At 32.5% G+C, this 14,236-nt stretch overlaps 2 protein-coding genes across 2 annotated transcripts in view; one reads left to right on the top strand and one right to left on the bottom strand.

Annotated features, from left to right (window-relative positions):
• Nucleotides 1–8,416, top strand: part of LOC106470174 (hemicentin-2-like) — a 76,136-nt gene extending 67,720 nt beyond the window's left edge. The window contains exons 17-18 of the mRNA XM_013930704.2: nucleotides 1,386–1,583; nucleotides 5,663–8,416. Of these exons, the coding sequence (XP_013786158.2) occupies nucleotides 1,386–1,583; nucleotides 5,663–5,823 (359 nt within the window). The 3' untranslated portion in view covers nucleotides 5,824–8,416. The remainder of the gene's footprint in view (nucleotides 1–1,385; nucleotides 1,584–5,662) is intronic.
• A 2,713-nt stretch (nucleotides 8,417–11,129) lies between these two features.
• Nucleotides 11,130–13,675, bottom strand: LOC111088485 (lipase-like). Its single transcript, XM_022398777.1, has 2 exons — nucleotides 13,257–13,675; nucleotides 11,130–12,727 (listed from the first exon to the last, which is right to left on the bottom strand). The coding sequence occupies exons 1-2, from the start codon at nucleotides 13,609–13,611 to the stop codon at nucleotides 11,745–11,747; spliced, it is 1,338 nt and encodes a 445-aa protein (XP_022254485.1). The 5' UTR covers nucleotides 13,612–13,675; the 3' UTR covers nucleotides 11,130–11,744.
• Nucleotides 13,676–14,236: the final 561 nt, after the last annotated feature.

Here is a 14,236-nt window from a genome sequence, read left to right as displayed (position 1 = left end):
TATGCATATTTGTCACTTTGATAGTGACAAATATGCATACTGCATTATAATAAAAATTATATGCTATTATGTCATGTAAATTTGGATGATTCCAAATTTACATGACATAATAGCACATTTTTATTATAATGCAGTATGCATATTTGAAGGCACCTACTAAGCTATTTATGGAACTAGGTCGTTCAGCAACAGTTGTTGTGGAAGGATTGCTGTAACATCAAGCATACTGTATAGAAAAGAGGTGATCTTTTCCACTAGCAAGTCAGGTGATGCTCCAAAATATAACATCTATATTGTAGTGAAAGTGACTGTCAGTCACGTGGGTAGCACCTGTTTCTTGAGAAGAATGGGATTTTGTTTTTTGTATATAATGCCATACTTTCTCTGTCCGTAACAAGATTAGATTCTTAATAGAGATATATATATATATACAGATTTTAACACTTGATTTATAGATATAATTGTTGTTCACCTTTCATTGATGCTTGTTTGAAATACAGAGTGTTTAGCTTTTGTCCAAAATAGGTTAGAGAATTCAGATTTTTCACTATGCAAACGATTTTCTGGCAATCCTGTTATTCTACATTTCTTACTCATTACATGCAGAGAATTTGCTTGTTTGTTCGAAGTTCAGCACAAAGCTACACAATGGGCTATCTGTGCTCTGCCCACCACGTATAACCCAGTTTCTAGCATTGTAAGTCTGCAGACATATCGCTGTGCCACTAGGTGCTGCATGCAGAGAAACCTATGAATCGGAGAACACAGTACATGTGACTTTGCAACTTTTAACTTAAATTTCGTTTGTTTGTTTTTCAGAAAAATAAAATATTCTCTGTGAATACTGCGAGATTGAAACCATTATTTTAACCTTTTTTTTTCTTCTTCATCTTAGTTATTCAAAATAAGATCTTCAACAGCTTCTGGTTGTCTTCTCTGTATCAAAACTATATGTTCTTACAGTTTTAACTACTGATAAATATTCTACTTAAACTGAGGTCCAAACAGTATTTAAACAAAATAAACTGTTTTATAACTTTTTAGACATGATGTATGTGGATTTACATGTTATATAAATGTAAACAGGATGAGACAAAAAGTTAATACAGTTGTTTCATTTATAACATAATTCTAATTTAATTTCTAACTCATATGCCTAAAAAAATAATAATTATATTGTTTTCATTTCCCTTTGTAATATTTTCTAGAGTACCAAATATACAGTAACTTTTGCCCCACCCCATAAAATTAATTAACTTTGTCCATGTTTATAAAACTTTTAACCAAACAGTTTCTAACCTTTACACTAATAACTGTGTAAGAAATGTATTGAAATGCACATAATGTTTTAGAACTTATTATTATATCTTCTACCCTATTTCTAGGAATGATATACTTGCCAGAGCAAGAATCAAATGGTAATGACAGCCATTCAGATTTGTGGATGAAAAGTGGAGGAGATATACCCCCTGAAAGTTCCTACCACCCCTATGATGGTGGACTACCTAATGGCTATTACTATGCAGAGGATTACCAGCCACTTACCGAGGATGTGATGAACATGAAAAACAGAGAGCATTTACGTAAGCATGAAAGTTGAAAGGCTTAGTGTAAGAAGGAATCAGTAACAGATTCTAACGTACGGTATTCTGCTAAAATGGACACAGCAAACTAAAAACCATTTTAAAACTATGAAGATAGTTTGACTGAATAATGAAGAAAACTTTATTATAAATGTACAATGTTTCAGAAAGATTGTCATTCTCGGCGTGACCTAATCTTGTCGAAAAGTCGTACATTTATAATTACCCAGTCAAGCCATCTCCAATCTTATATTTTCTAAAAAGTGGGTTGCTCATTTAAAGTCCATTTTATTAGTTTCCTTTTTTCAACTACTACAAGCTTAGTACTAAAAATTTATGTATTTAATAAAATGTAAAAAAAGCTAAACTAAACCACGAGGTAGTTATTTCAGTAATACAAGTTTCTTTATTACAAGTAACATTATACTACTTAATAAGAATTAAAGATTCAATCTACATCAGATATCATTAACTCATTTTTAATTTAGGCCTAGAAATTTAAAACCATTTTTGCATACCTGATGAGGAGACTGTTTATGTGCAATTCTTGCTTTATAGAATGTTCTATTGTAAAAAAAAAAATGGTTTTTTCAGCTTTTCAGGCATAAATAATTTGTACTTCCAAACATATATTGGCAAGGATTACATTGTTTGGGTATAATCATTATAACCATATTATTTGAGACTTTGGGTATGTCATGCGACTTTGGGTGGTTTTTGTAATGTAACATGCAGACAAAAAGGGGACATTTGGTCCTTAGGCTGTCCTTGTACATTCAACCCCAAGAAATGGTAAACTTAAACCTGCACTTTATTTTTCAGGAAATCATAAATTCCATTTTTTTGTGAGTTGCTAATCTCCATTACTGAAAATGGAAACTTCTTCCATAAGCTAATCATGCTGATAGAAAAATACAACTTTTTTTAACTGAAGCATAGACTCTCTTTTCCAAATCTTCAACTTTTATCCTTTCATCCTTTTATCTTCAGAAAACAGCACAAATAAAAATGATGCCTTTATCCTATCAGTGCTCTAGATGCTCCTAACCTTTAATAAGACCACCTTTTACCCTTCCTTTCTCAAGAGGAAAAAGGTTAAGAGATCTTAATCAGCATCTGCAGGATAACCCTCCCATCCATGGAATCATCCTTGTAGCCATCTTCTGAATCTTTTCTTTTTTTTAAGTAAGGCAACCAATGTACACAGTATTTCCAGCAAGGACTAACTAGTGATGTGTATAAAAAAAAATATAATTACCTCCTTTTGACTTACATTCGTTATGTGTATAAGTACACACTAAAATTTTATTAGCTATATTTGTCCTACATCATTTGTGGGAAGAGTTTTGGAAAGTCTGACAAAAGATGCTTTGCAAAATCATTTACCAAAGTTTAGAATTTTATTGGATAGTCAACACGGTTTCACCAGTGGGAAAATCTTGTCTTACAAATCTTTTGACATTCTTTGAAAAAGTTACTGCTTATGTAGATGAAGGTAAGAGTGTAGATTTAGTGTATCTGAATTTTGAGAAAGCATTTGACAAGGTACCACATAAATGGCTTGTACAAATTATTTCTATAGGTTTGGGGGATAAGTTAGCCAATTGAATAGAAGAATGGCTGGATGGAAGAAAGCAGAGGGTTGTTACAAATGGAGTTCAGTCAAACTGGATTAATGTCACAAATAAGTTTCCTCAGTCTTAGGAGATTTGCTCTCTTTGATTTACAACAATGACATAGATGAAGGAATAGTCAATAAATTACTTAAATTTGCAGATGATATTAAGATCTTGGGTGTTGCTAGCTGTGAAGAGAATGCTGCTGCTTTACAAAAGGATTTAGATCATGAGATGGGCAAATAAATGGCAGATGGCTTTTAATTATATTAAATGCAAGATAATGCATTTGGGTTATCATAATTTTAATTATAAGTACAATTTAGCTGGGAATAACCTTAATAGTGTTATGAAAGAAAGGGATTTTGGTGTAATGGTTGATCAATCTCTTAATCCATCTAAGCAGTGTGCTGTTGCTAGCAGTAGAGCAAATAGAATCTTAGGTTGCATCTACAGAAATATTGAATACAAGTCTAAAGATATAATTTCATTGTATAGGTCACTGGTTAGGTCACATTTGGAGTATTGTGTTCAGCCTTTGGCTCCTTACCTTAGGAAGAACATTTAATTGTTGAAAATGGTTTAGAGGGCAGTTATTAGAATGATGCCTGGGATAGAAGGGTTGTCATATGAGGAGAGATTAAGATCTTTAAAATTGTTTTCTTTTGGGAAAAAAGAGTTAGAGGGGGATCTGATTGAGGTGTTTAAAATTGTAAAGGGAATTGATAGTGCTAATACATTATCTTTTTTTTATACTTAATGGTGAGAACAGTAGGACTAGGGGACACAAATATACATTTTGGCAGAGTAGGAGGCATATTCAACTAAGCTTTTTCCAACAGGTTGGTTAGATTCTGGAATGGGTTGTCTTTAGATGTTGTGGAGGCAGTAAATTTGAGTAAGTTTAAGAGAAAGCTTGAGAGCTATATGAATGATAAGGGCTGGCTTTAATATATTTTTTAAAATTTATAATAGTTTAGTTTAGAGGAGATGACAGCCAAGATGGACAAATAGGTCCCTTGTTGTCCCTAAACATTGTTATGTTATTGTTAGCAACAGAGCACTGCTTCAATTAATTGAGTGATTTATTCATCAATCACTATACCGAGACCCTTTTCTTCAGGAGTGGGTTCCCGTCTATTATTTACTTAGCTATTTGTCCTACTTATCAATTAATCCAATTCATTCTGTAATACCTGAAAATTCTCAATACAGCTAGAAATGCCTAGTAAACTTTACTAATTTACTTATTATGCCTGTAACAGTATCATTAACATAACGAAGAAAAAAACAAAGACCCAAGCACTTCACCAGTAACAGATATGAAATTTTTACTGGACTCCATTAATAACAAAATTTCACTTTCTACCCATCCAACCACATTGTGATCTAACTAGTCCCCCCCCTCCTCTACTGATGTGACTTTCTTAGCTAATCCTTTGTGTGGGACCTTATCAAAAAGCTTTTTTGAAAATGTAAGTCTGCAGTTTTTCTATCATCCAGATTACAAAGTAACAAGTAAGCAAGATATTTCACCCTAGTGAATCCATGCTGGCTTTCTGTTTTTAACATATTTGATTATGTGATTCTGTAAAACGTCTTTTTATCAGACTAGAATTGTTTCTCACTACAGAAGTAAAACTAACTCGCTAATAGTTTCCAAGGCAATTCTTATTTCTCCCTTTAAAAACAGGAATAAGTGCAAGGTCTAAGTGTGGGAGTTACATAAATTCCCAACTATCCATCTGTAGTAAAGTATGTTAAAGGTTTTTATCCTCAGCAAATTATCCAAGCTTTTTATTTATTTTTGACTTACCAACTTTAAATAAACTACATTTGAAGACATTCAAATATTTCTCTGATTATAATGTAATTGTACAAACAAAGAAAACTATTTTTAAGAGGAGCCAAGTATTTTTCAAATATTTTCTAGAATTATTCCAAATAACTTTCATTGTAAGTTGTGAACAGAACATTTTGGAATTTAATAGTGTGTTTTGTTTAATATGTAGAAGTTTGTCTACTACTGTAAACAAATAACATTTACATTAATATGATTACAAGTTACAGCTTTTACAGTTTGTTTGTTTGGTTGGAATTATGCACAAAGCTACACAATGGGCTATCTGTGCTCTGCCCACCACGGGTATCGAAACCCAGTTTCTAGCATTGTAAGTCCACAGACATAGCACTGTGCCACCGTGGGGGCAGCTTTTAGAGTAAGGAAGATTTTTATTTTTTTAGAACGGGTGTGATCTTTCAATCCCTCGTGTGATCATTCTCAAGTACACAACTGTCTTTTAGTGCTTTATAATAAACTGAGGAATGATTGAAACATCGTGCCTTTTCTAAAAAAATATTCTTCCTTACTGTAAAAGCTGTTACTTGTTTTAAAATAATAATTTTAACCAGTAACTAAACTCAAAATGAAATCATTAAATAATTTTTTTCTTACTCTTTCAGATTCACCATATTATGATGTAAGTGGCCTCCCAGATCCTTATGCTCTAGGTGATGAAGATAAGACTCAACAGATCTCTCTAAGTTTTGATGAAAGCTTAGAGAGTGCATACTCAACTCCTAACTCTCGAAATCGTAGAGTTGTTCGTGAAATTATCGTGTAAAAGAAAAGCTATTGCATTTGGTTGCCAAAGGAAAATTAAGATTTATTTTGTAATGTACAGAAGGTATATTACAAAGGATGTAGTTGTTAAAGTGATGAAGTTTGCTGGTTTAGGACGATATTGTAAATAGGTTGTATTTACAGAATGTTATGCCATTCTATCGGTAAATGTTGCTTGACTTCCTGGAAAGATGGTGATAAAACTGTGAATTCACTTCGTGAGGTGAAGGAAAGTGTACCCTTGCATTAACTTCAAGAACAAGATGCATCACCACACCCGCCGTATGGAAACTTGTTAATTTTAATAACGAAGATCAGTGAGTTAGGAGATGAAATACTTTTAGAGCAGTGATACATTTAGAGAAAATATCTGCGTATCACTAAATGGCTATATCAGATTAAATCAAGACCATTTTTTTATACTCTCTCTCAGTGACAGAAAGTGTACATAACATGAACTGCTATTAGAATGTACCATGGTGTGATTCGTTTCTCTTTACAGCACATTTGAGCAAGACTGGTTCCTCCTTAACATTGTCGCACAAATGATGTTTTTGCAAAGTTTCCATCTTACATCCCATAACGAAATATTTTAACACTTAGTCCACATGTTTTACACGTATTGTATTCTGTTTTGTTTTGTCTTGTGCTGATTTTTTTTAATTGCTGTTTAATATGTTTTACTGATCAACACAACATATGATTCATTACACTTCCATTTTTAGCAAAGTTTCGAGTTACATTTTCTTTTTTTGTTATTCATAAACAAAGAGATGTGACTAAGGATTTGCAATTTAATTTGAATTTTTCAAACTTGTTTCATTATCCTTCACAATTTCTAACATTCTAAAAGAGCAAACAAAACACTTACTTTCTTCTAATGATAAACATTTGTAGTTTATCTAGAAAAAAATCACAAGAAAAGATTTAAAAGAATTCCTAGGCATTTTGTATCTGAAGTGTGAAATAGTGGGTCAATTTTCAGGGATTAGTTTTTTAGGACTCACAGCTATCTGTCCTGAAAACTTATCACATGGAAAAGGCATGTGCATTTCTACCAGACTGGGGGGGGGGATAAGAACTTTAAAGATCTTGCTAAATATAAGATTTAAAAAGAATTCATGGGCATTTTGTACCTGAAGTGTGAAATAGTGGGTCAATTTTCAGGGACTAGTTTTTTACATTCAGTGTTGCTATCATCCAAGTGGAGACATTAGCACATTTGAATGTTGCATCTTCATTGAATAACTTGGCAATCTAAAATCAAAATTATAATTTGTTTTGTGACGATCTGAGTGTGCTTACTTTTTTTTACCAAATGTTTATGAAGAACTACAAGTCTTCTGTTTCCAAATTGTTGAAGTCCTTATTGCACTGCGATATTTAACTGATTGGAATATTTAGTGTTTTGTCATACATGTTGTACAACATTACTCGTATTTTCTGTGATAATATCAGAGGTCACATGTATAAATATGTAAAATACATCATCATAAGATGACTTAACTTTAACCCGATTATGTTTGCTTTAAGACGCATGTTTAATAATGGCAGTCTTCCTAATTTTCAGTTAAAACTAGATACACTAATATCAGTTTTATAAAAACAGCAAAAGGCATTCGGTCTGTTTAACCTTGAGAAATAGCATTATAAACATTCTGATATAAATAATTATTGGTTTTAAATAAGATTAAACTAATAAATTAGAAAATAAAGCAGTTTTGTGTATGAAAGTAACTTATTTCTCAGTATGTTTAACTAAATAGCTTCGTTCCAAGTTTTTGTTAATATAAGCTGTTGAAAGAAGTCTATTGTAATTTCTGTTTGAATCCCAGCGAGAGGAAATCACTTTTATTTGATGATATACGATGAGAAGAATTTTTTTTTTTGATATACCGAAGATAGAATTATCATGTATCAAAAAATGTTTTTGTTTGTAAACTAACCATAACTTATAATTTGACATCATCAACAATTTTATTTTAACAACTTGCTTTATTTGTAGCTTATAAAAACATAATAAACAAATAGAACTACACGAATAAAACTAACGTTTTAAAAACACAAACTAAACATCAATAACATATCTTAGTTTCATTTACCAAGTGCGTATTGTCTACCATTAACTTGTATAGTAGTTTATTACTACTTGCCAGAAAAGTGTTTTTATTGCTAGAATTGTAAGCATATAAAAATTTAAAAATCCCATAAAATTATCATATGATCTGATGCTTTTGATTTATATTTTATTATGTAAATATTGGATTTCTTTCCAGAGAATTTGCTGTTTTTTTTTAATTATTTTAACAATGTAACTGTAAAGCTTCATCTTGTTTAAACGAAAAAAGTTTTTACTCAATAAACAGTCTCATTCATTTTAACTGAAGAGCGTTCTTATTTAATTAACTAATTATCATAATATGAATTTCTGAGTTTTATTTCTATCTCGCCAACAGGGAAAAAAACTGACAGACAAGTTTGCTGTGTTATTCAACTTAACCGATTCATTGTATTTCGAGTTTTATATAAACGTTTGTATAGCTAAGTCTTTAAATAACTCGTAAACCTTACAATAGTACAAGTCAATACTTCGTACTCCTTGTCTGAGAAAGTGTTAAATACTTAAGTTCCGATTGTGTAAGATAGTGAAGCTTGTAATGGCAAGTCAAAATTATAAGAGGATCTGCATAAGAGAAAGATACTCGATTCCTACTAAGATATTTTATATGTTTAATATATTTTCCAATAGATGGCAGGGCACGTATTATTTATATGTACTGAAGGGTGTTGAACCACGAATATTAAGTAACGAGGGTGTAGATCCGACCAGCATTTTACCATATTACACCTATATGTGTTAGTAAGTATAATTAACGTTTGAAATTACGTTACTTTAAAGTATTTCTGCGTTTTAAAGCACTAAATTTTCAATAATATATGCGTTAAAAGTTCAATTGTAGGTGTTGTACAAATTGAACTGTCGAACTTGCAACTAACTTATTCTGTTGCTGGAGAAAGTTATTAAACTCTTAAACTTCAATACAATGATTTAAATATCTAATTTTTAAACAATAGTGTACACAAGTTAATTGTAACTGGTTTTGCAAAACTATTTAAAAATCTATTATTGTAGTCTTTGGTATTATTGGTACATTTTTAATTCGTTACAACTTTTTTTTTTTACATTTAGCTTCTTTATGCTTGATAGGTAAAGATGTGAAGGGGAGGAGGGTAGACATGCTATTTGTGATTAGATATTTCGTAAAATTTAAAAAAAAACTTCCTCAAAAATCTACATTTAGTGAGTATGAATTCTTTACATTCTGAACAAACTGAATTATATAACATTTTTGTTATTAAACTCAAAGCTACGTAATGGGTTATGTGTGCTCTGCCCACCGCAAGTATCGAAACTCGGATTTTAGCGTTGTAAGCTTCTCAGACTGGGGGGCGAGAACTTTAAATATCTTGCCAAATATTTTACGATATGCGAGTTTTTTTTTTATTAACAATAATAAAACTTGTTAGAAATATTTAAGCTCTTTATATCCTGCCAAAACATCGTACCAAATTGGATTGTTACGATATTCGGCTTCCCGGTGGTTTATCAGCAAGACTGATTGTTTGTTTGTTTGTAATTAAGCACAAAGCTACACAATGGGCTATTTGTGCTCTGCCCACCACGGATATCGAAACCCGGATTCTAGCGTTGTAAGTCCACAGACATAACGCTGTGCCACTGGGGAGCATGAAGAGTGAGGGCTAATTTCATTATAATTCGGGTTTTGATACTCGCGATGGGCAAAGCAAAGATAGCTTTGGGCTTAAACAACAAACAAACCTGATTTTCCCCAAATGCAAAGCCTGAATTAGTTGTCTCAATCAAAAACTATCGAGTCTAATTATTTCACTCAATTTTTCTAATAATAATAATATTAGTCACTTGACAAGAATATTTGAACTTGTATTGAAATACGAGCATTAACTTTATAAAGAGATTTTTGGGAAATACTTCATTTGGTTTTAACATCATATTGACAAAAACACCAAATAATCTATATAAATGTAAAACTTAGACACCCTTAATTAGGTTATTATCCCACCACTTCTTACTGAATTATTATACTGAGACGTTATTTATTGCTTCAATAATTATCATTGCACGTAACCGCTTTCATTCAAGGAACGTATACGTGATAAATTTAATATTATAAGCCTAATATTTCTGAAATCGAAATAGGGAACGCACCGTACATTCGCGCGCGCGCACAGTAAATAAAAATTAGCAAAGACTAATCAATTGGAAGTGATTCGTTGAGTCGTGAGCACTATCTTATAGCATATGAATGGTACTAAATATTTTAGACAGAGCATCCCCTCCCCTTCTTGTCTATGGAACTTGACATCTTCACCCACACGCATACACGTATATATACCTGTATAATAATAATAATAACTTTAGTGTACTACGGATTCAAGCAGATATTCATGTAAGCATTCAAAGATGTAAACTTTATCTGAGATACTACATCCCAGTTAGCAGCGGTGTTTCTTTAATTTTTCGTGAACTTTCTCATCCCTCCCACGATACATTCCTTGCCATCCCTGAGACGGCTCCCAGTTTGACATCCATTACCTTAGGACTCTTCCCCCCCCCCCCCATCCAGATTGAGAATTGATCCTGGGTAAATATCTAACCGTTATGGATAAGATCTTATGGTCTGTCTGTTAGCATAGCTTACAAAGTAATCCTTACTCTGGTTGGTTTGTCTTACAAACATGAAATAATTTTTTGAGTGTAAAAATAAGATATCTTTCGTATTCACTAAAAAAACGTTTATTGACTTTCGCATTTGAAAGGTATTTTTTAATACAAACATACCTTTGTTCTACCATAGTTTTGACGAAGTTGAATCATTTTAATTATTAAATTAACAATGGATTGACTTATAAGAAGTACATTACTATTTACCTCATTCTGATATTCTGCGTCGAATATTTTAACATCTAGACTTCTAATGACCTACAAACATTTTTCCAGCAGAAGTTTCACTGGCATTTGATAATTTTGGTGATCTCTATTACCTGATTCGTAAAATATTATCGGAAAATACAACCTCCATTTTTCCTTTGTGGTATCTGTACAATAATATGTTGTTGGATGTAAAAATTGTTGCGAGTTTTGGTGATTGAATTGAATCGAGTAATCTTTATTTATATTATAATTTAATACTAAATGAACCACATCTTAATGTATTGTAAATGTTAACGGCCAAAAAAAAATATTCCAAAGTTTATACAGGTTTTACAGCGAAACTCTGTTTCGAATTTGCTTCAGATGTCTATTGAACTATTCAATAAACTGGATCTTCACTTAGAAATTTTTATTTACTGTCATCTCATCCAAATAATTCACTGGCTCAGCCAATTCCGTAGCATCGGCCATTGAGTTTATGTTGGATATGCTTTCTTGGAAAGAAGGTCTCAGCAGAGGATGTCTGTTGTAGCTGAAACAACATCCAACCTTCTGAATGTTCTTACAGAATCGTACTAAAACTTGTACTTCTCTTTTTTAAAAAATGTATTTCATAACATTGGTGCTCTGATGTTTACCTCGATAATTTCTCAACGGCTTTTTAAATGCATTTTCGTAAAGTAATCATGTACCAAAAAAACGTAAACACAAAATCCCATACATATTACAATTTCCCCATTAATTATCGCTGTTGTTTCCCATGTATTTTACACAGAAAACGAGTAATTCCATCCACTAATTAAAAACAAAGTTATTCAGTGTGATTGAATATACGACCCCACTGAAAGTAAACAGTGTAAAAACAGATTTGATAATTATTTCTCAGAATGCTCAGTACTAACGTTTTCAAATATATTATTTTCTTCATGTAGCTCTTCTCGAGCCTTTTACAAATTAAATGATGGCGCAGACGGTTCTTTGTTTCCTGTCGAGATCCTTAGTTGTTCATTATCTACCTGTAAATCATTTCCTTTACAATCCTGAGTTCCAAGGGATAGAAGTCCTTTTGCTTCGAGACCAGTTTCATCAAAATTGAATATTTTAATTGGTTCAGCTCTGAATAACCCTTCCATCGAACAAACTCCATCCTCTTTGCCTTCCATCCCGAAGCATTCAATGATTTTCTGTTCTGGCGTAATATATAAATTATATGAATCATTTTTATACTCGTTTTCTATTCGAAGATCTTTTGTTTTCACTAGTTTTGAAGTAACTTTATCATTTTTATCTTTATCGTTAGATTGGTTTGTTGCTGCTTCTAAATTTTGCATTTGATTAATTAATATACTTTCTTCTTTATTTTCGTTTTTCCAGGTGTCAGCAGCGTGAACATTTTTAATGCAGCAATGTTCGGGTTGCATTTCACGGCCAACTTTGTAACCACAAAACGCAATTTCTTCTTCAGCTTTATCAAATTCTTTTTCCTCAGTCTTCAGCTTCAACTGGTTCTTATACTCGAACTTTTTACCAAATCTTAGATTTTCACTGGTAGACTCCGAATGTGTATCTTCTTTATGGATTTTAATTCGTTGATCTTTTCCTAACGTCACTTCCAGATCCTTAACTTTGTGCGGGAATATTTCGTGTTCTAAATAATCCACTTGACCTGTGTGATCGTCTTCTCTCGTCTCCATCCCAGCTTCGTCCACAACTGTCTTTGTGAAATTTTGTGCATGCTCATAGTCTGCATTATTTTCAGTGTTTCGGTTAATCTGTGAATGAACCAGATGTCTGTCGTTAATCTTCGTCATCGTGTACTGCTTTCTGGTCTTAAATCCGCGAAACACTGACTGGATTTTTACGGCTGCGCTTTCTTCTTTAGAGGTGAGGGGTGTATCGAAGTTAAGGAGTCCTTCAGTTTTTGGAGTTTCTTGGAGTACAGAAAAGGTACAAGTTAATACTTCTCTTTTCAAGATTACAAATCTAATTTAAACGTTAGAATAGGTTTTATCAACATTACAAGATTAATCTATTGCAGGAAACTAGTCGATTAAATTAAGAATTGCATAATGATACTATTACGTGTTCTTCGTACCCTTCGAAAACACACTAAGCCTATTACGTGTTCTTCGTACCCTTCGAAAACACACTAAACCTAAAACACACGCGTAATCAATTCCGTCTATAAACTTGAATACCTGATAAAGTCAACAAATTTAAAAAAAAAATTAATATAGCTGAAAGTGAAAAATAATTGTAACCAATTTTTGGGCTAAATGGCCTTTATCGGAAACACAATAAAAGTCATATAGTTGAAACGTTGACTACATAATTATTTTTTCCATTACAACGACTTTATCTCTCTTATAAAAGCACGAGCACATTTTGACACTTGTCGTGGATACGAAAGAAACAAAGTTGTGTGATGTAATACTAATAGCCAACATTTAGGGACTTACCTGAAGGTATGGGCTTCTTGGGATCATTAGCATTAACATCTGACTTTTCATTTTTGTTTTTATTCTTCACTAAAATTGATGTTTCGACATTCGCTTCATCCACTTCTATCTGTTCTTCTTGAGCTACACCTTTTGTATCGCACTGAATCAAAGTTTCAGTTACACTTTCCCATGCGTTTTCTTCCATTTGCTGGACAGTCTCTGCTACTTGAGCAGTATAAGTAAGTTGGAGTTCTTTCTGTATTTGGTCAAGGAGTTCCAGGTCAATCGACGGGAGGTCTTTGACATCTGTTAACACCACCTGGTTTTCTTTGGCAACGTTTCGATTGATTGTATCATTTGTTTCTTGCTTCATTTCTTCATTACCTGTGTTTGCATTCGTTTTTATGACACCCGTTTCTGACTGACATGTGACAATTTCCACGCCTTTGTCATCGTTGGCCATTTCTTCCAAGTTTAATGTTTTATTCTTAACTTGACCATTATTATGGACGTTTAAGGAACCTTTCCGTTTTTCAACATCAGTGTCTCTTTCTAACAAAAATTTGGTTTCCTTTTGCTGGTTATGATCCTGCAACTGTTCATTCTACAACAAAACAGACAGACAGAAATATCGTTTTTTAGTACTGTTTTTAGATCTTGAAAAATAGCTACTATTTCCATGTTTTTATCAAATTCACGTTTTCTATCATTGTAAATTATTTTTAACGTGTTAACTAAAATTTCATAAAGAGAATATAAAAAGCTTGTGAGCAACAACATTTTTCGTGAGCCATCACTCCCTTCTAGCACTTTCATTGTAATGTGGGTTACAGTAAAAAACAATGTGATAGGGGGGGGGGCGGGTGACAATGTAATGTGGGTTACAGTAAAAACAATGTGATAGGGGGGGACGGTGACAATAGTAATAGTTGGGTTTACAAGTAAAAACGAAAATAGTGGTATAAGGGGGGGTACGGGAATAGTTAATTAGTTAGGGT

This window comes from Limulus polyphemus, unplaced genomic scaffold, assembly GCF_000517525.1.
Source record: "Limulus polyphemus unplaced genomic scaffold, Limulus_polyphemus-2.1.2 Scaffold3858, whole genome shotgun sequence".
Taxonomy (NCBI): domain Eukaryota; kingdom Metazoa; phylum Arthropoda; class Merostomata; order Xiphosura; family Limulidae; genus Limulus; species Limulus polyphemus.
This window is presented reverse-complemented; position numbering and strand designations above follow the sequence as displayed.